The following is a 19,562-nucleotide window of genomic DNA, read 5'->3' on the forward strand; positions in this document are numbered from 1 at the left end:
TTGATGGAGGCATCACATTTAGGGCTGAGCATTCCAAAGTCTCTCACTCTCTGCATTATGTGCAACTGTGAGTCTATATTTGTTCCCATCTACTGCAGAAGGAAGCTTTTCTGAGGGCTGAGCAAGGCACTGATCTATGAGTATATCAGAATGTCATTAGGGGAACTGGAGAGATGGCTCAGTGGTTAAGAGCAGTGACTACTCTTCCAGAGGTCTTGAGTTCAGTTCTTAGCAACCGTGTGGTGGCTCACAACTATCTGTAATGAGATCAGATGCCCTCTTCTGGTGTGTCTAAAGACAGCTGTAGTGTGCTCATGTTAAATAAATAAGTAAATAAATAAATAAATAAAAAGAATGTCATTAGGACTCATTGTTACATTTATCATCATTGTCATCGCCATCATCGCCGCCATCATCATCATCATCATCATCATCATCATCATCATCATCATCATCATTATTTATAACAGTAGTATTTGGTTTTCTTCTAAGTTCCTGGGCTATCTAGTCTCAGATGCTTGATCCCTGAAATGTTGGGTGTGGTTTCCATCTTGTGGAGTGTGCCCTAAGTCAAATAAGATATTGGTTGGTTACTGCCACAAGCTTTGTGCCATGATTGCCCTAGCGTATCTTGCAGACAGGATAGCATTGTAGATACAAGGGTTTGTGGGTGGGTTTGTATTTATGTTTCTCCTTTTTGAGTATCTAGAGTACCTTCCTGTAGAGAAGACTCTAAATTATAGATCCTCTAAGTAAGGATCAACTCCACTTCTCTATACTTTTATTTATTATATTTTATTTTTTGGTTTTTCGAGACAGGGTTTCTCTGTGTAGCCCTGGCTGTCTTGGAAATCACTCTGTAGACCAGGCTGGCCTTGGACTTCTCTATACTTAATGAGTTATGTAGGTATTGTCTTTAGTAATGGGGACTTGCCATCAGTTTTTACAGAATAACTGGTGGTTTTGGCAGTAGCCTGGGTTGTTGAGGGACCCCCCAGGGACCACTTTGGCCAACAAATAAATTAAATGTAACCTGATCTTGGTACTGGAAACTCCATTTGGTAACAAGCGATGACCAGTTCAGGTTTGTCTCCTCCATTATTTGACAATTTCATTTAGACAGGCTTCAATATATATATATATATATTTCTTATGTACTATATATATGGATGCTGATACTGTGTTAGGTTTCCATAGTGCCTATTTAGTGGCCCTTTATTTTAGCTGTCTCTCTATGCATTTCCTCCCTCACCTCCTTCTCCCCTTCCTCCTTACTTGATCCTTCCATACCAGTCTTCTCCATCAATTCATAACTATCTATTCTGTTTCCCTCTCCTAATGAGATCTATGTGTCTCCCTAGTCCCTTAGTCTATACCTAACCCATGTGGTTCCTTAGATTTAAGCTTGGCTATCAATGGCTTAACAGCTAATGTCCACATCTAAATGAATGCATGTCATATTTGTCTTTCTGGGTCTGGGATACCTCACCCAGGATGATTTTTTTTTCTGGTTTCATCAAATTACCTGAGAATTTCATGATTTCTTTTCCTTCCCTTCCCTTCCCTTTTCTTTCCTTTCCCTTTCTTTCTTTCTTTCTTTCTTTCTTTCTTTCTTTCTTTCTTTCTTTCTTTCTTTCTTTCTTTCTTTCTTTGTTTTAGTGGCTGAGTAACACTCTTATTTTGTAATGTACCAGATTTTCCCTATCCATTTTTCTGTTGAAGGATATTTAGGTTGTTTCCATTTTCTGATTATTGTGAGTAGATTAACAATGAATATGGTTGAGCAAGTGTCCTTGTGCTAGGATGAAGAATCCTTTGGGTACATGCCCAAGAGTGGTATAGCTGGATCTTGTAGATCAGTTCCCGTCTTCCTGAGGAACAGCCACGCTAACTTCCTTAGTGACTGTACAAGTTTGCAGTGCCACCAGCAATAACTGAGTGCTCCCCCACTCTGCTGAGTGCTCCCCCTACTCTGCTGAATGCTCCCCGTTAAGTAGTATTGCCTGTGGTTTTAACTCTATACTCACTAAGAAGGCAGTTGCCTTGTTAGGAGCTCATCAAGTTATATGTAGGTATTTTCCATTGTAAATATACGTGGTACTCACTATGTATCCACAAGAATTAGAAGTGATCCAAAAGTGTACTGATGTTACCAATAGGCTCCTCTGGCCTGGAAGCCTTATGAGAAACCCAACAGCTTTGAAAACTGAAGCGAACTTAAAATTTAAAAAGTTTTATTAATTTAAATTATATGTGTGTGTTTCCGGCCAGGGGTGCCATGGAGCTCAGATGCCCTTGGAGTTGGAGTTACAGGTATTTGTCATCCACCTGACGTGGGTGCTGGGAACTGAGCTTGGACCCTATGAATGAGCATTAGTGTGCTTGGCCTAAACACTGACCATCTCTCTGGCCCCTGAGAAATGAAGTTTTTAATGCAGAGATGATTTGAAAATTTATCCCTGGACTACATATCCACACAAAACTGACGTGGTTATATAGCTATTCAGTTGACAAGAATATTCTCCCTTGTAGAAGATTAATTTATTTCCCTTCAGTGTGTTGTATGAAGTTGATTGAATGTCGAGCACTTTTCTTTAACTATGCCAGTGATGCTGGCCATATGGCTTAGTTGTTCATCTCCACGAGGGAGTCAAGTCAGATTCTTTCCCACCAAGTCTTGCTAGCAGCACTGACCTAATGTCATTATTTATCAAAGCTATAGTGAAGAGGACTAGAGAGAAAGTTCCTCAGTTAAGAGCACCGGCTGTGGGTTCAATCCCCTGCACCCACATGGCAGCTTACATCTTTCCTTCTTACAGGGGATCCAACACCCTCTCTGGCTTCCACAGACATACATGCTGCCCAAACACTGCAGACACAAAATATATAAGTAAAAATTATAATGGAGGAGGACATTTTATTTTTGGAACACGGAAAACTTCTGGGGTAGGAAAGGTGAGGACAGAGGTGTAGCAGTCATGACAGCTGACTGGTACATTAGCTGTCTATGGTCTTAGAAAGAGGAGTGCTAGAGACTGGGAGAAAGATAGAGATAAGAAACGCCCCCTGAAACGGCTATGCCTGTTTCAGAATTCATATGTCATTTGTCTTCTGCCATGTGCAGCCTTCTCCTCATACAACACCAAGTGAGTTACAAATGTCAGACCTGTGGTTCTGTTGAAAGTGAGTGTTCTTACAGGCTCGTTTCTTAGTGTTCTTAGGCTAACCTTCAACTCGCTATGTAGTGTGGCTGGCTTTGAACTCCTGATCCTCTTGCTTCTAACTCCCAACTACTGGGATTACAGGTGTGCACCACCATGCTCAGCTTAATACCATTGTTTGTAAGAGATAAAGTATGTTCTGCTTTTGAGTGATTTGTAAGTACATATTTGGAAGTTAAATCTGAGTTTTATAGCGTTAGCAACATAAAAGATGATAATACTGATTGTGAAACAGCATGCCTTGCCTTCAGATCTGGCCTCTTCCATTCATAGCTGTTTGACCTGCTGCCCATATTCATAAAGAAGAGAAGGGGCTTCTCTGCTGCTGCTTTGGTTCCTATTTGCACAGACAGTATTCACAGTGGCTGTGCTGATTTAATTTTTGGTGGGGCTGGAAGAACATGAGCAGTCTTCAGGTGTGTCCAGCACTGAGTTCTGGCTCCAGCATCCTTATTGATGACCTTGCTGGGCATCAATGATTAATGAACTTGAGCTGCCTTTTCCTCTTCCAAGTTGCAGTGCTTACTGTTTTGATGTACCTTAGGGTTTTGTGATACCAAATGAGGTAATTATCATAAAGTTTGGAAAGTATAAAATACACATTTTGAATATTGATTCCCCTTCCCCTCCCTTTTTTTTTGAGTGGCAAACATACTAAATGCCTGGTGAGTTTTGAACTTTTCATGGGGAATGAGAAATTTATTTGTATCTTCTTTAGTAGTCAAGTAAGGATTTAAGATGGAAATTATGTTTCTTTAGATAAATTAACTTTGAAGATTCCTTGGAAAAACCTTTATGGAGAAGCAGTTGTTGCCACCCTAGAAGGATTATATCTGCTTGTGGTCCCTGGAGCAAGTATGTTGTTTTACATTGTAATCATTCAGTAACATTGCAATGGAGTGAAATTGTTCCCTGTGAAGTATTCTAATATAATGACACTGACCATATGTATACAATGTAGTAAATGTGAATGCATTTACATATGCATATGTATGTATCACCAAATGTTTGTGTACAGAATGCTTTTCTGTTGTTGCTGAAAATTCAGTCTATTTTTAAGCTTATTCCCCCATGAATAATGGAGGTAGATAGAAATTACTTTGTATCTGAAGCTTTTTTTTAAAAATTGAAATGCACTTGACAGATGTACTATTGAAGAATGAACTGAAGTAAGAAATTTAAAATCTACCAATATATTAATTTACATATTGAAGACTAGAAACTTTTCCCACATTTTGTTGCTTCTGATTTTAAGCAAATGTTCTTTCACACAGGTACAACAGGTAATTTCTTCCTTAGGAATACAATATTTTAGTAAAATTCAATAGTTTGAAATACTGATGATTAATATCTTTAGTTATTAGTATTTGCAGCTAAAATGGACAATATGAGAAAAATTTGAATGTTTTGGGAAAAATGACTCCCAGTTCCCAACCATAATGCAGATACAGTGTTTATTCTCATGTCACCTACACTCTCCACAGCACTGGGGTCCTTACTTAGTAGTTACCACATTAAATATATAGCATTAGCTTGACTTTTTCATATGTCTTGTGTCTTATGGTTTTCACTGTGATAATGTAAAGCTTGAAAGGTAGCAAATATTAACTGTTTTTTTTTTGCTATTATAAGATATTACGATTATTTCCCTTTTATCTATTACAAATTAGTTTTTTAGTTCATCATATAAATATTGTCATTCATCATGGCAGCTTCATATATGTACTACTATATTTCTTTCAAAATCTCCTTATAGATGTAACTTTTCTTTTCTTAGTATATATATATTATGAGATTGAAATTACAGATAAAATGATGTTATTAATTATTCCCAAAATACTTTGTGAAAACGTTTTTATCAATCTACATTGACTCCAGATGATGTCATTGTAGAGGCCCAGATGAGGCCTGCTCGGCTGCCCTCATTTCTTTTCTTCTTTTCTTCTCTTTCTTGTTTTTTGAGGAAGGGCTTCTCTGTATAGCCCCGGCTGTCCTGGAACTCACTTTGTAGACTATGCTGGCCTCAAACTTGGAGATCCACCTGCCCCTGCTTCTCGAGTGCTAGGATCAAAGGCGTGTACCATCATACCCAGCTTTTACTTATTTATTTTAAAGATTTATTTATTTATGTGTATTTGTGTGTGCCTGTGTGAGTTTATGCTCACGTGTGTACAGGTTCCCATACAGGAAGGCAAGAAGAGGGTGTCAGATCTGGAACTGGCATTGTAAGCTGCCTGATGTGGGTGCTGGGAACTGAACTTGGGTCCAGTGTAAGGGCAGCAAAAGCTCTAAACCACATATCTCTATCTCCCTCAAATCCTTTTTATAGATCCTAAAACTCTTACCACTCAGGCAGTAGCAGCATGACATATTTTCTGTCTTCTGCTTTTCTCTTTTAGTTATCTACCCAGCCTTTTCCATCTTTCCTGGTTTTAGCTACTTCCTTCTTCTAATTTTTTTCTTTTTTTCCTTTGTGAGGTTAGTAAATAAGTAGGAATCATTCATATGTAAAGTTTTTCTAGGTTAATTTTTGCCAAAGTATTTTCTATCTTATAAAAATAATGTTGACATATAATTGTAATAAGGTTAAAGTTTTCCATTTGTTTGTTGATTTCATTTCTTTTTGTGAGAATTAACTGTATGCTTTTAGGTATTAAGTATGATGCTGAGAAAGAAGAAAAATCCTTGCAGGATATTAAACAGAAAGAACTTTGCCGAATTGAAGAAGCTCTTCAAAAAGCAGCAGAGAAAGGTTAGTTTATTTTATTAATTAAGCTTGTTATAAAATACCTATATTTTAGGCATATTTAATGCCATTTATTTATTCATTTATTTATTTATTTATTTATAGAGTCAGAGTTTCTGCATGTAGCCCTGGCTGTCCTGGAATTCACTCTGTATACCAGGCTGTCCTGGAACTCAAAGAAATCCACCTGCCTCTGCCTCCCGAGTGCTGGGGTTAAAGTCATGTGTCTCCACCACCCAGCTTTCATAGGCTTTCTCAACCCCAGTTCCAAAGAATGAACCTTCTTTTCAGATCTTAAAATACTGTGTATAAATATTTCAGTGACCAACATTGAAGATCGTTTGGTTTTGTCTGGTGTCTATTTTATTCTAAATTCCTGAAGGCAACTGTGTTTTGAATGACATTGAAGTATATGTATTTTGTGTGTGTTTGCTACAAACACCTGTGTTTGTAAGATGACGAAGGGTAAGGTGTCACAGTAGGACGTGTGCTGCTATGTACAAGGCTCTGCTTCTGTGACCTTCTTTCCATCTCTTCATGAGAGAAAGGATTTTCAAAATGAGGTTTTCGGCAGGTTTTAACATTTCATCACCCTAAATAATTTCTCTCTCTCTCTCTCTTTCTCTCTCTCTCTCTCTTTCTCTCTCTCTCTCTCTCTTTCTCTCTCTCTCTCTCTCTCTTTTTGTCAGATTAATTTGATAATTATGTTTGATTTTTGACTTTGATTTCTAGAGCCAGGACAGAATGAAGTAAAAAGTATTATTAGTCTGTAGTGTCATGATTGAAGGACTCTCCCAGATTCCAGTCAGTTTATCTCTTTAAAGTCAAACCATATCCTGTTTCTAACGGAGACACAGTTTATCAGTATTTAGCATCATTTTTGAGTCATTTGGTGGTGTGAATACGAATTTCAGTGACGAAGGCAGGTAGTTTCTTATTGCACAATGTGGATATTTTTGACTTTTATTCTTCCTTGCTGTAAAACAGAACAAGACAAAGCAGATATTAATTTAGAAATGACTTGAATTTCAGTTATACATGAGATGGGGAGGCTCTTTCTGTGGCTCTGGAAACATGAACCAATGAGGATTCTATTTTAAAATGACTCCTTGAGCTGAGTGTGGTTGTTTAAAAGCTCTGGAGGTTGATGTAGGAAACCCTATGGCCCAGTAGTGTGGGCAACATTGGAGACTCTTCGCAAACAACAGTTGTGAAACAGTATCTGCTCTTGGGATTTCCGGGTCACTGACCATAATCTCTCTTTGTCCCAAGTATGTTTTTCTCAAGTAGAAATGTTTATTCTTTACTAGAAGTTACTAATGCCAGTCATATTACAGGGGCTATCATAATGGAAGAAAAGATGTGAAAGCCTTAATAGTTTTTCCCTTTTCTCTTGTACACTTTAATAAGTATGATGAGGTTTTCAGATGGCAGTCCAGTAGTGTTTCTGGCTTTAAAAAAAAAAAAAGGTCCATTTTGCTTCATTAGCATATATAAAAATAGTTCAGTAAAAATGAGGTGTGTCACATGGACAGTAGTGGAACTTTCTTTCTATATAATTCCAAGCAAGTTTATTTTCTTAATTTATACATACACATACACCTGCACACATATGTGTATATAGGTGCACACACATGCACATGTGCATATACATGTACACACATATATTCATCTAGGCATAATGGCATATTTAGGTATAGTGATACATAATTACACATTTATAGTTAGTCATATGTAATTAATATCTTACCTTTGTAAAATCTCCAACTCACTGTTTTTCTAGGACTATTGTAATAGCTTAAAAAGTAATTAAGTATTTTCAGTGCTCTATAAGAATGGTGTGATCTGGTCTGTCTTAGTAGTTGATGGTTTAATTGGCATAGTGATAATAACTTAGCTCCACGCTGATGTGTTTAGATCTTGTGGAGACTCATGCTTTCTCTATGGAGGGTGAACATCTATGGAGCTAGTCCTGTGTTAGGTCAGTTAGGTCTCTGCTGTAGGAAATGCAAGCATGGCAACTTCTTGAGTGATAAATTTTAGGATTTGTCAGAATGTGTTTTAAATTCAGAAGATGAAATTCAGTTTCAGGTACTGGGTTCTGAATGTAATGTAGATTAATTTAGGAATTAAGGAATATGCTGTGATATTATTTTCCTATAACTGAAGAAAATTGTTTTATCATTTTGACACCACATTATAAACACTCTTTCCTAGTTTCTGTTGGATATGCATCATCTTCTTGTGAGCTTTTTTCTTTTTTTCCTTTCTTTTTTCCTTCCTTCCTTCCTTTCTTTCTTTCTTTCTTTCTTTTTTTTTTGATACAGGATTTCTCTGTGTAGCCCCAGCTGTCCTGGAACTCACTCTGTAGACCAGGCTGGCCTCGAACTCAGAAATCCACCTGCCTCTGCCTCCCAAGTGCTGGGATTAAAGGCATGCACCACCACTGCCTGCCTCTTGTGAGCTTTTTATCTGAAAAAACATATAACATAAACATAAACATATCCTTTAAATCAGTGGTTCTCAACCTCCCTAATGCTGCGACCTTATGTGGTGACCTCTAACAATAGAATTATTTTGATGTTACTTCATAATTACAATTTTGCTATGGTTATGATCTGTGATGTAAATATCTGACATATCGGACATTTGTTATTTGACATCTGAGGGGGTTGTGACCCACAGGTTGAGAACCATTGCTTAACTGCTTCCCATCTTACCATGTTAATTAATAGCTATTATGTAATTATCACACTTTCTTCAGACCTGCTTTCCTAGTCTCTCTTGATTTTAAAGCCTAGGCTACCATGTACCTGTGTAGAGACTCAGGGAGAGAACGAGAGGGAATGCTCTGGCCTGCATGGGCAGACAAATACAAGCGGAGATAAAACCTTCATCTCGATTTACTCTCAAACATGTAACTTCCTCAAAATGCTGTTACTGTTGTTTGGAACAAAACCTGAAGTTTTTTTATTTCAATTTTATAGAATTTGCTTAGCTATAAAAATAAACCTTTTTCCCTTTTATTTCTCTGGAAGCCATCATATACAGCTTTTTGTATGTTAGCTTCCATATTTAAAATGTTAATTTTGCAAGGTAATATATACATACACTTAATAATCAAATGGCTCCCCATAACACTTAGGGTGATAGATGGCAGTCCCCTGGGCACACTTTGCTGTCCCTCATACCCTGTTCTTGTAAGCCAGTTTATGTTTGTGGATTCTCAGTGCTGTTGGTTTCTGGTTCACTCACGTCTGCTAGTGCTGTTTCTTTTCACCCTAACTCCCTGTCTTCTGTTGACACGAGTCCAAAGGCCACAGAGAAGTTCCCTTTACATTTCTGAAACATCTGAATGGGCCATAATTTTAGGCCAGTTCCACACTGTGACAAGGTAATTGTTCAGTATAAAGGTCTAATGACAGACTATGACTATGCTTCCTTGTAGAAGTCTTGTTTTTCTTGACTTGCAAACATTCCCTTTCGTTCTTTGTTTAATCTGCTATGAAATGCACCGAGTTTAACACACATGACTTGGTGGTTTTTCAGGTGTTTTCTGACTGCTTTAATTCCTGTTCTAGTCCTTTCTACATATGCCTTATTATTTTTTTCTTGGAATTTTCCTTCAGAATTGCTTTTTTCCTGGTTCATTTTTTCAGTGCTGCATAAATGGGCCTCTCTTCGTCACTAGTCAGGAACTCTACTACTGAGCTTCACCTTTAGTGCCTGTGTAGTTTATAATTTACTTAGGTTTTGGTTCTGTACACGTAGTCTTGCTGAGCCTGTCCTGTTATTACTCGGTTGAATTAGCTCCTCCATGGCTTCCTTGCCTGTCCTCTTGTTTCCTCCTGTGTTTGCTGGACACATCTAATAACTCTCATTGTGACTGAAAGTTCACTCAAGGCTGAATGCTAGATTGTTTTCCCCCCTGGGTTTAGAATATCACATTCAAGATTCTGAAAGTAGTAGTTCATACTAACAGGAGGACGAGGCAGATGAGGTTGACTATAGAACTGTTTCAAAACAGACACACACCACACACAGACACACACATACATACAGACACACACATACACATACAGACACATAAACATAGACACACCACACAAACACACATATATAGACACACACACATAGACACATCACACACACATATACAGACACACATATAGATACTACACACATACATATAGATACACACATACAGACAGACACATAAACATAGACACACACTACACACACACACACACACACACACACACACACACACACATACACACACACTTTCTCTCTCTCTCTCTCCCCAAGAAACTCCTAGCCTCCCAGACCTATCAACCAAACAACAATAAAAACTGAAAACACAGTATTAAGGAGGTTCATACCTTTAATCCCAGCACTTGGGAGGCAGAGGCAGGCAGATTTCTGAGTTCGAGGCCAGCCTGGTCTACAGAGTGAGTCTCAGGACAGCCAGGGCTACATAGAGAAACCCTATCTCGAAAAACCCAAACAAACAAACACAGTATTAAGGAGGTTCATAATTAGGATGTTGTGTGCTGTGTCTGCTAGCTTCTGGGTAGTTTTGAGGCACTATGCTCTTCTATGCTGCTGAAAATGGAAGTCTGATGCCTAGCAGTTTGGATTGGGCAAGTAGGATTTTTGCTTGATGATGAACAGGAGAAAGTGTTGAGTCCCATCAAGAAGGCCCAGGTGGAGTATGAGGAGACTTCAGAATGGGATGACACTGTTAAGTTGTGCAGTTTGATGTGTTCTGTGAACATGGAAGAGAGAAAGAAGAACTCTTCAGGTCTGGGAGGCAAGGTATACGGGGTAGAAAAGCCCAGGGCACATGTGGGGAACAGCTGGAAGTTAAGGGGTTTGAGAGAGAGTAGTTGCATGTATGGGTGGGAAACTAGTTGAGATCACTTTAAAGAGATTTGAAGGACAGGGTGATGAGGTCAATGACCATGTTACCCAGTGCAAAGGTGAACTTTAGCCTCCAGCCAGCCAAGGAGGGGAACTCACAAGCCTTTCTTTAAAAGTCTGAAGTTGCAGTCTGGGCTGTGCTTCCTTTGGAAGGGAAGTGGGAGAGGGAGTTGTCTAGTCAGCGTTGACTCGAGTGAGTAAAGTCTGCGGGCAGCTTGTCTGCAAGGAACAAGTTACACAGTGAAGTAAGAGGAGACTTTCTCATCTGACTTTAAACTTAGTGGCTGATATCAGAGGAACTTAATGAAAGCAGGCCACGTGACAGGCAGGAGGAGAACCCAGGTGGTAGATTTGTGTTCTGTTTGAGAATGCGAGATGACAGTGAGACCCATGCCGTCAATGCTGTTTACCTGCCTTGCCCAACTTACAGCTTTCAGGATGGAGTATTTTTCTTTGAATATAAAAGGAAGGTTTATGTGTTGAAAGAGTGGACATGGTGTTGCTGGGAATGTTTCCTTAGGGACGGATGGTTTTACATCCCTGACTCTTCACATATCCTGCAATGTGATTTATGAGTCCTTGAAGCTAAGTTTGGGTGCATTTCCCATGCAAAACTAAAGGTGTCTTATCATGCTTTGCGTTTTGGTTCCTGCTGCCATGGGATGCAGGTGCACACTCAGGGGAGTTCATGTATGGCTTGGAAAACTTGCTTTACAAGGACGTCAAGCCTGGTGGGTATGCATGGTTACTTATACTTAACTTCATGAAACTCATGTTCTTATTTATGCCTGAGCTTTTAGTGGAGCCCACTGAACAGTGTGCATCTTTTGGGAAATATGGAAATGTAATTCACGTTCATACCCTTGCCATCTCTTCCTTTTCCCTCTTTCCGCAGCCATTCACTCATTCATTGAGTCTTTGAGTGTTTTCTGGAAACCTCTGTGCTGGGTGCTTGCTGTTTTGAGTGAGCAAGCACAGTTCAACTGCCCCTGTAGAATCCTCAGCTCTGCAAGTGACTGGGAAATATGCACTGCCCTTTCTTTGACCTTAGTTTTTAGTACAGTAATAGTGTTTCCCAAATGAGTGCTTTCTCTTGCTTACAGCAGAGAGTTTCAAATTTGCAAGAAGTAGTAAGATGGAATATATATGTATATATAATATATTACATATATATTTATTTATTTTAATACTTCGTCCATAGCCTCAAGGAGGGACTCCTGTGTTTCTTCCCCTAGCCTCCTGATTGTTCAATCTTCTCTAGTCTGTTGTCCTGTATAGTGTGCTGAAACCTGAAGCTTCACAAAAACAAACTGAAGGCTGTTTGCCGTAGGATTTAGAATGGAAATCTTATGTACACTAGGATGTGGGCCAGATATTTAGCAACAGTTTCAATATTTTAAATGAAATGTTATGTCTTTATAACTTTCAGGAGTTTATGTTAATTTCAGCACAATTTAGATTTGCTTTGACTAAATGGTAAATGGGTCTGCATCTCTAATTTCAGATACTGAATGCTATGGTAGAATTCCTATACAGATAAAACTTCTTTAATAATATATGCTTGACAGTGAGAGAATTTGCATGGCAGCTTCACAGCATTAAGTGAAGTTATCTTAAGAACAATTTCTCATTTTAAAAATCTAGGTATGGAAGTAACCATGGCAGACTGCTAATGTGTTACTTTACAAATCTACCCCAGTAGTATCCATGACTGACTGCTAATTTGCTACATTACAAATCTACCATGGTAGTAACCATGGCCTACTGCTAATTTGTTATTTACAGATCTACTACTGTGGCAACCATGGCCGACTGCTGATTTGTTACTTTACAAATCTACCGCTGTGGTAACCATGGCTGACTGCTGATTCATTACTTTGTTCAATACAAGGATAACATGGAGAATTTTAGGGCCCATCATGCAGTTTTATAGGCTACAATGAACCAGCTCTCTGTTGTCACTGCTGCCAGTGTTTCTCCGTCCTTCTAGGAGGAGTCTGCCTGGAAGTTATAATGAATGCTGGTGACCCATCCTAATCACTTGTCTTGTAAAAGCCAGCAGAAGGCACAGTGAAGGAAGCCTTAGCTGGTTCATTACCTTTCTTCTTTTAGATTTTAAAGTTTTCCTGGTAAAGTGAGGCTCACAGTGCAGTGAGAAGATTCGTTTGATGATGGCATTGTCCTTCCTTTAGCTGAGAGCTCATGTGTTCTTCATGACAGTTTCCCCTTTCAGTTTCTGAGCGCATATTCTTCCCTTACTTCATGTCACTATTTAAAAAAAAAATAGAGCATCAATTCTCAGAAAGGCAGAGCTATTAGAGCTATTTTCATGGTGATATTAAAGAATTTAACTTTTCACCCAGCTGAAATTTGTATGCTGTTGTAAGCAATGGCTTGTAACAGTGGCTGCCATGGCCTTATTCAAGGAGAGACTTCTCACTGGACTACTGGTCACTGTGTTCTTTGCTACTGTGTGTAAAAGCAAAAGAAAATGAAGTGTGCCAGTATTTCTCAAAGTTTTTTCTTGACAAAATAGAATTTAAATTTAAATGGACACTAACTCTTGAGCAGGTCTCCAAAGTTTTGTGGGACACAGGAGAAAGTGTGTGTGAAGCATTTTTGAATGCTTAAGTAGCTGATTCTCAAAGACGATTGTTCATGCAGATGTGTGAAGTTGCTTCTTATGGACAAAGGCCATTTTTATTCAAAAGATTGACAGATTGTCATCATTCAAGTTTGAGTGTGTAGCTACCACACAAAACAAAGTAAAAGTGAGCAGTCATATTTGAGTAGTAACACTTGGTGTTTTTAAGGAAACATTAGAATTTTAAGAACCCTTTATTTACTACCTCAAGCTTGACAACCACCTAGTATGGCCAAACTTTCCCATGAGACCGAGGTGATTGCAGCAAATCCAACTCTTGTGTTAAACCTCAACAGGACTGACTTGAGGAGGCTCTGCCTCTCTTATTGCAGCATGATTTCCATATGCCCAGTGGTTGCAGAGCCATGGCTGTCTCAAAGGCCCATGTCATGTGAGCGGTGGCCAGCTGTCTTTAATTGGCTGACCATAATTAGATGGTAGAACTTATATATAATATAAAAACCTAATTAAGAAACTCTACTTACTAAGCTTGAGTGCATTCCTCATAATTACACAAGACCATGCAAACTCTCCTCCTTTTTCCAGCTGCATATCTGCTTTAAAGTCATATTTTCATCATGTACTTCAATCAGAACAACATATCTCAGCAGATTGAAGGCAGAAGCAGATATGTGAATCTCGCCATCTACCACTAAGCCAGATATTAAAGGCTTCCACTAAAGCCAGATATTACATTTGTTCAAATGTAAAATCATGTGATTCTTCTCACTGTGAATATATATACATATATGTATATATACATATATACACTATATGTATATGTAGTACATAACTATAATCAAGTGGTGGTTTATTATTGTTTTGAATGAATTAAAAATAGTTTCTGTTTTTATTTCTAGTATCATAAATATGGATAATAATAGCCTATATTACTTAAAATCTCTTCAAATTGCTCATGCTTTAAATTTGAGTTTAAAGGGTCCCAAGACCAAAGTTTTGAGAACCGTTTTAGAGTATTTGAGAATCAGAAGCTTATTCTTCATTAGATTAAATAGGGACTTTCTCTCAAAAGTCTGTAGCATTTTTGTAGACTTAAAATGGTTTTAGGAGGACTGACGTGATGCCTCTCACATTGACATTAAAGATAGAACAGGGGCTTGAGCACTTGTGAACTAGAGAGATAATGGTCAGGCTTGGAGGCTCCAGCCGAGTGCAATGCCTCTCTTACCTTCCCCATGTGGTGTTTCTTTGAGAACTCAGTCTTTCGTATGCTTGATTTATGGAGTGGAATGCTAGTGGCTGCACCATTCAGCTTCTGTTATGTGTGTAAGGGACTTCTTCTGAAATATCAGTTTATTCTTGTAATTCTAGCTCTTGTCTTAATTTTATGGTAGAACAATTTGCAAATATCAACAAAATAAAATAGAACTTGCAGCTATATACAGATATATTCTGGTCGTGTTTTTGTATTTTGTTATAATGTTTATGTGTGGATGTTTTAGTTCATTTGAACAGGCATATATTATGTGCCTGTGCTTAGATATGGATCTCTGTCCTTGGAAACCTCTTGCTGGATGGGAGCCTCTTGCCCACTGGCAAAAAAATCAGGCAAACGCTTCAGATACAGCACCACACTTGTTATTTATTAGAATTTTGGGTAAGGTACAGGTCCTGAGGCTGCACAGAGCTGTGGAAAGCTTTGTACAGGCGGTGAGTCATACAGCGGGAGTGTTGGACATGAGATAGCAACACCTAAAAGTTTGCTTGGTAAAGAATTTGAGGACGGCAGACTGATTGCATGATTGCAGAGTGGTGTGTAAGGAGGCAATAGCTTCAGCATTAGTGTGTTTTGGAAATTACAAATAACAGTTCTACAGTTTCTCACACATGGGTGGCTGCCAGACATGGCGAAGACCAGGCCTGTGTTATGCACACATTTGATTTTATTTGTCAGGCTGCAGAAAGCCTTTGTGATTTGGAACTGACAGGTTCAACTAGTATATTCGATGCAGCAGCAGTGCAGGAGGTTCTTTCAGCAGGAGATGAGGATGGGGAGCAGAGTCGGGAGACTACGCAGGATTGCCTCTGGAGGTCAGGTCATAGCTGATGCCTGGCTGACAGTTGAACAGAACACTAATGTGAAAATACCAGATAAGGAGGATACAATTTAGAGGAAAACTGCTAGCTGAATGTACTGTTTAGTGTACGTTTTCTACCCTTCTACTTTCATGAGCTATACCTCATGCTTAAGCAGTTTTGTTTGTGAAGATCATCATCTAGAGAGGCCATGGCCTTCAACCCAGTCATCCCATTTGTATTCCTGTGCCCCTGCCGCACATTGCTCAAAACCTTTCCCTGAAGGCTTTATATATCATCATCATTACATTTCCAATATTTGGTAACATTGAACTTGAAGTGACACTTTGTAATGTGTAGTTATAAATATTGAAACACCATTGGGAATGGATACATTTTATCCATATTTTATATAATTGTACTTGCCAAGTTATTCTCCAGATCAAAGGTTGTTTTTTACTGCAGAATGTTACTATAGTAAAGAAAGCTTTTGAGTTTGTGTTAATGTTGAAGTAGTAGGCCAGTCAGTGTAGACAGAGGTAAGTCTCGCTGAGCTTTGATGTCAGGAAGAATTCTCGTATTTTCTTTTCTGTCCTCTTGTCTGCTAACCTGACTTTTATCCTTTTCTCACTAAAATGCTTCCACTGAGAAGGACGTAAGCGTAAAAAGCACAAAAAACATTTTAAGAAACGTTTTAAAGGTCTTGATCGCTCCAAAGGTAGGTACAAGCAGTTCTCTACCTGTGCTGTTTATACACCTTGATTTCTGTCTAGGAAGGTAAAATGAACACTAGTGTGCAGTTTAAATATAAAACTAAACTCTAAGCTGGAACTGTTTATCAGATTCTAAAATAAATCTAAGAAAGGACCCTAGAATACCTTGTAATTTCCGTTGTGTAGTGCCTTTAGCGCTCTTTGGCCATCGGTTGTGAGGTGTGTGCAAATTGCAAGTCTTGAGCTTCTGTTTTTCTCTTTTTCGTAGATAAGCCCAAAGAAGCAAAAAAGGATACATTTCTGGAAAAATTGGCAACTCAAGTAATAAAAAATGTTCAAGTGAAAATTACAGATATTCACATTAAATATGAAGATGATGTAAGTAATTTCAGTATTTTGTTGGTCATTAAATGTGTTTTATGATATTCTGTATCTTATGATATTCCATCTGTAGATTAACTGAACCTAATTTAAATTTAAGATAGCCACCCCTGTAGATTTGCTAGTGTTTCACTCTTTCCACTAGGCAGTTTTGGCCAGGCTGTACATCCATAAATATAGTGTAAAACCACTGCATGGGTTGACTGGTCTCTCTGCTTTATTTGGATTTTGTTGTATATGCTCTGATGTAACTTTAAGAAACTAATTTCATTTATATTGTCAAAACAATTAGTTGTGAAAGCTGAAGGAGTAACTGTTAGGAATGGCAGTCAGTGGACAGGGCCTCTGGTCAGTGTAGTTACAGACTCTTACCAGCCTCTACAGTGAACCTGAACAGCTCAGGAGCACCCACGCTGGGGTTAGAAGCTGGTCTTGAGGCAAGTCAACTTGGACTCCTATGTTAATTTGCCTTAAGTTTAACTAGATTAGAAGACTGTTGATAGACAGGATTTTATTTCCCTTTCCTGGGCTCATTGTGTGACAATATTCAATGAGATGCATTTGTAGTTTGAGAAAAAAAACCACTCTGTTGCTCACTTTACCTCTTGGTTTCTGGAGGTATTAAAGTAAACTTTGCTAATTTAGATACTCCTGCTATAGCAAGTCAGGAAAAATGTACCCAGTGAATCATGGAAATGAGTTATTGTTAAAGCTGTGTGGAGAAATGGGGCATTTCTATACTGTGGCTGCAAATGCAAATGATTAGAACTGGTTTTGAAAGCTGGAATGCTTTCCCCCAAAACCTAAGATTAAGAGTACCAGGAGATTCAACAACTGATTTCTGGGTATAAGCTAAATAAATTGAATGAAGCATCTTGAATAGACATCTACAGGTTTGTTTACAGTAACCTAGGTACAGAAGCAGCTGAAATTGAGCAGGTGGATGAATGGCTAACAAAATACTGTACATCTCCATAGTGAAATACTGTTAGGCCTGAAAACAGGCAGTTCTGTCATTCTCAGCAACATGGCTAGAGCTGGTGATTGCCATAAAGTGAAATACAGTAGTTACACAGAGACACATACTGCATGATCTCATATATATACCTGTATATATATCTGGGTATGGGGATTATACGTGTGCACCACCATGGCTGACTCCATTATACATTTATATAAATTAAATATTTATATGTATTAATTACAAATAAAGTCTGTGAAGCTGTTTGGGCTTTCTAGCTACCCCAAAGTGTACACACATATTTCTGTTTGATAAGGGTCTGTGTGACAAGACAGTAGAGTTCCATTTGGATAATGTAGAACACATTTACAATTCTTTTGTTGTAGTTGCATGCTTCCATTATAAGCGAACAGTTGCCTATGGCTTTCAAACATCTTTCAATGGTCACAGACAACATCATGCACATTGTGACACAGGCTAAATGTGACATCATTCGTTTATAAATATCACGTATCAAAGTTCAGAAATAGAAAAGCAGTTCATCCTTGGTAGATTTGGGGTAAATAGACTTTGTAAAGTCAATATGAAGATTCTAAAGCGTGGCTGCAAGAGGAGGATTGAAAGTTCAAGACCAGGCTGTACTACAAAGTGAGATCCTGTTTCAAGAAAAACAAAACAACCTCAGCAAAACACAAGACCTAGTAGAGACTTTCCTTACGCTTGTAAAGTGTCAAGGGAAGTAAAATTCTAAACATGGTTCATGTTTCCAAAGATGGAAATCTTAAGCGCTGGGGCAGTTATTTAGTGCTGAAGTCACTGTCTGTGGAGAACATAGTGATACACATTAAACTCCATCTCTTTCTAACCATCTAAGCAAGAGTCTGCTGGTCATAGTTCTGGAGCTTCTTAGCTGTAATTAAACAGTTCTCGGAAAATAGCATATTAGTGGTATAGGAGCTGTTATAATGCCTCTGTGGCCACACAGCCGTGTCAGACCCCCAGTCCTGTCTTTGCAGATCACTGGGCTGTGTGACTTCCTCTTGGATGTGTGTTTACCTGCTTCCTATTTATTATTTTTATTATTAAGTTTATGTTTTATTTTAAATTTAGATTTTTTTATTCTTTTGAGAATTGGATACAGAAATTCTGTATTTATATAACTTCCAACCCCCCTGCCACACCCTCCAGCTCCTTCTGTGTTCCCTCAACTTTGTCTCAAATTCATGACCTCTTCTTTTTAAATCAATTTTTTTTTTTAGTTACAAAACAAAACAAAACAACCTCTGAATCCATTTGGTGTTGTTCATATGCACATATGGTTTGGACTGACCATTTATTGTACCATTTACTGACCACCGACAGTACCATCTTCTGAGTACCAATCCACCCTAGCACATCAAGTCACTGCAAGAGTAGGCACATCCTCTGCCACTGAGGCCAGACAAGGCAAGGCTCCACCATCTTATATTTATTGTTCCTTTTCTTCTTTGGTAGGTCACTGATCCAGAAAGGCCGCTTTCATTTGGTGTCACCCTGAGAGAATTTAGTCTATTGGTAATGTTGGCTTATTTCAACCTTCTGTGGAATCTGTAAAGTATTAATATTCTGAAATCAGTAGAGTTGCCTAAGGCACACTGTTGCTTTAAATGACTTTTATGTTTCTGAAGAAGTCTATTGCTGCACCTTTTCTCCAAGATCACCATTTTCAGTAATATTTTTATATTTAGTAATTATTTTGATTTTTAAAATGTTTCCACATAACAAATGTTAAAGCATTCAGAAGAAGTAAATGCTGAATCTTGCACATATAGGGAAGGAACAGAGGACTGTGTAGTGTTCTGAGCTTGTACTTGGTAATATTTTGTAGGATCTCCAGAGAGTAGACAAAGTGTGAGTGTGTGTGTGTCTGTGTGTGTGTGTTTGTAGGGGGGGGGGA

At 38.4% G+C, this 19,562-nt stretch overlaps 1 protein-coding gene across 4 annotated transcripts in view; it reads left to right on the forward strand.

Annotated features, from left to right (window-relative positions):
• The window catches only part of Vps13c (vacuolar protein sorting 13 homolog C), a 159,062-nt gene that overhangs the window by 14,004 nt on the left and 125,496 nt on the right, over nucleotides 1-19,562 (forward strand). For 2 of the 4 annotated variants that reach the window (XM_031346005.1, XM_031346008.1), the window contains exons 4-9: nucleotides 3,981-4,076; nucleotides 5,872-5,973; nucleotides 11,559-11,621; nucleotides 16,224-16,289; nucleotides 16,553-16,662; nucleotides 19,121-19,180. In XM_031346005.1, the coding sequence (XP_031201865.1) occupies nucleotides 3,981-4,076; nucleotides 5,872-5,973; nucleotides 11,559-11,621; nucleotides 16,224-16,289; nucleotides 16,553-16,662; nucleotides 19,121-19,180 (497 nt within the window). The remainder of the gene's footprint in view (nucleotides 1-3,980; nucleotides 4,077-5,871; nucleotides 5,974-11,558; nucleotides 11,622-16,223; nucleotides 16,290-16,552; nucleotides 16,663-19,120; nucleotides 19,181-19,562) is intronic. The other 2 variants (XM_031346006.1, XM_031346007.1) reach the window with 2 other exon arrangements.

Source organism: Mastomys coucha, unplaced genomic scaffold (assembly GCF_008632895.1).
Source record: "Mastomys coucha isolate ucsf_1 unplaced genomic scaffold, UCSF_Mcou_1 pScaffold23, whole genome shotgun sequence".
Lineage (NCBI taxonomy): Eukaryota > Metazoa > Chordata > Mammalia > Rodentia > Muridae > Mastomys > Mastomys coucha.